Source organism: Lupinus angustifolius, chromosome LG10 (genome assembly GCF_001865875.1).
Source record: "Lupinus angustifolius cultivar Tanjil chromosome LG10, LupAngTanjil_v1.0, whole genome shotgun sequence".
Taxonomy (NCBI): domain Eukaryota; kingdom Viridiplantae; phylum Streptophyta; class Magnoliopsida; order Fabales; family Fabaceae; genus Lupinus; species Lupinus angustifolius.
The window spans coordinates 14,112,269-14,114,721 of record NC_032018.1 but is presented as its reverse complement, the minus strand read 5'-3'; the positions used below and the strand labels follow the sequence as shown (position 1 = coordinate 14,114,721).

The window sequence follows — 2,453 nt, the reverse complement described above, 5'->3', positions numbered from 1 at the left end:
ACTTTTATAAATTTCTCTTGCATTTAATAATCATTATTGAGTTGTTATATATTTTTTCATGTGCTAGTGTTTTATTTTTTGGTTGAGAAAGAGAGAAAATAAAAAAGAATGTGTGATAAAAAATGAAAGCAAAATGTGAAAGTTTTCATTATTTAAGGAGAGAGGTTAAAAATGATAAAAATGGAATTTAAAAATTATTACTTATTTTGTCTTTATTAATAGTATATAGTTAGAATAAATTTGTCACTTTTAACAACAAAAAAACATTTTTTTAGAGCGGTGAATTTGATAGTATAAAAGTTTTCTCCACTTTCAACGTATCATTTACTAATGGTGGAAAAATTAGAATAGATTGAATTATTAAAGAAAACATTAAAATATATTGAATACTTATATTTTGATTTTTGAAACTTTTATGATGTGTATGGGAAATAGTTAATATATGTTAAATAAGTTTTATCATATTGTTGTAACTGGCATGTGAAGAATGTGGACGGAGTTACCTGTAAAATAAGCGCGGATTACGATACACAGCTCCGGCAGGAACATAGCCCTCATCGCCGCCTCCATGTGCGGTGGTTCCCAAACTCCGATTGCTTCTGATTGAAGCTCTTGCTCCCGCTAGTTCTTCTTCAACTTTCCCTACTTCCCTCTGTTCATCACCAATTCCACTCACATTTAAAATATCACACACCAATAATCTGTTTACGAGTTTAATTTTAGATGATGAAAGTTAAATGAAGGCTCGAGAGTCATCAAACTTTCATTTTCTCTTCTTTTTACTTTTAAACTAACTCGGAAACAGAGAAGTTTTTTTCATTAACAAAATATATACGAAATAAACACCTATATTACCATTGGTATTCGGTTTCTTGATTTGTTCCGGTGAATGGCGGTGGAATCTTCATTAACGGCGAGGAGTTGTGGATTGTGGGTGGAAAACTTAGTTCTGATTGGATGAAGATGAACGGAGTAATCAGCATTGTTGGAAGTAGCGAGTGTGATGAATTCAGATAAAGGAGTTGGATGGAAGATAAAGAGAATGAAAGAAAGAAGAAGGAAAGAGAAAAGTGCAGAGAAGAAGAATGTAGGAGACTCCATTATTTGGTTGCTGAGAAATTCATTTGTTTAATGAAATGAAGATGGAAATGGTTAATGATTATATTGAGAGAGTGAGAGTGAAGTCGTAGTATACAAGGAAATTGAAGGAGGTACCCATAGATGGAAGACCTACGTTTATATATTTGAAGGAGATACCATAAGGAACTTGGAGCATATTTTTGAGTTAGACTTATAGAAAATGTATTAAAAAATTAAAAAACAATAACATTTATGATCTCTAAATTTTAGTTTTTATTCAAGTTATAATTTTTTGTCTCAAACATTTTATCACTTTATATATATATTTTTTTAATTTATATTTTACTATTCTAACTAATGAAAAATAAGATATATGAAAATGGTAGAATGTTTGCTAATAGAATCAATGGCTGCACTTATTTATTAGCATCTTCAACCAACCACATTCCTTATTTATCTTCTTTTTTTTGTACTATCAATGTTGTTTATTTATTTTGTTTGATAAAGAACTATTTTCTCTTGAGATATGTTGATGTTTTTCCCAACACTTTTTTGGTATACTACTTTTCTTCTATGTTTTAACCTTTACTCTTTAGAACTACTACCTTATAAGCTTCCATTATGAGCTTATAAAGTACTTGGAATGCTAAGGGCCGATAATGTAACAGATGAAACAGAACTATTGGCAAGATTTTTTTATTGGTATTACTAAATATATTCTCTTATTTTTTGATGAGGAATTAATCTTTTTTTTTATGTGTGAATGTCTTTCTCCAGATAAATGTTGTTCTCGGGAATTAAATTATTAATTTTTTGATCATCAGAGAGATCTAATAAAACTTTACACCATTTAGTAACACCTTGTTGATAATATTGGCATAATTGATAAGCTAGTTGTAAAGGATAAAATAAAACAAACCACTAAATTGCAAGTTATAAGTTATTCTGATATAGCTTGTAACTTATAAGTCATCAATAACTTATAAATAAGTTACTTTGCCATAAACAATCAACTAGGTTATTTTTAATCAAATAAGTTATTTCAGGAACTTAAAAGTCACCTCATAACCTTACCAAATACACATTATCTTAAATCAAGCCAAAACAAAATTGCAAATCAAACAAAAAATGCGATTAATATTTTTTATTAAATATGTTTTCAAAGTTTGCATTTATGGGTCCCTTTGATTTTAGTTCCTATATTTTTGTTTAAATCTGTTGTTCGTTTTTGTTTAAACCAATGCCAATGTAGTATATTAGATTCATGCAAAGAATAATGACATGGAGTGCAACATCAGGTAGACAAACAAATTCAGATTTTATTAGGGAAAGTTCGTGCATATATTTTTACGGGGAAAATGCATAAAGTCTCC

The 2,453-nt window shown here is 28.9% G+C and overlaps 1 protein-coding gene across 1 annotated transcript; it reads right to left on the bottom strand.

Moving 5' to 3' along the window:
• On the bottom strand, nucleotides 500-1,204 carry LOC109357819. Its single transcript, XM_019601876.1, has 2 exons — nucleotides 856-1,204; nucleotides 500-652 (listed from the first exon to the last, which is right to left on the bottom strand). The coding sequence occupies exons 1-2, from the start codon at nucleotides 1,099-1,101 to the stop codon at nucleotides 500-502; spliced, it is 399 nt and encodes a 132-aa protein (XP_019457421.1). The 5' UTR covers nucleotides 1,102-1,204.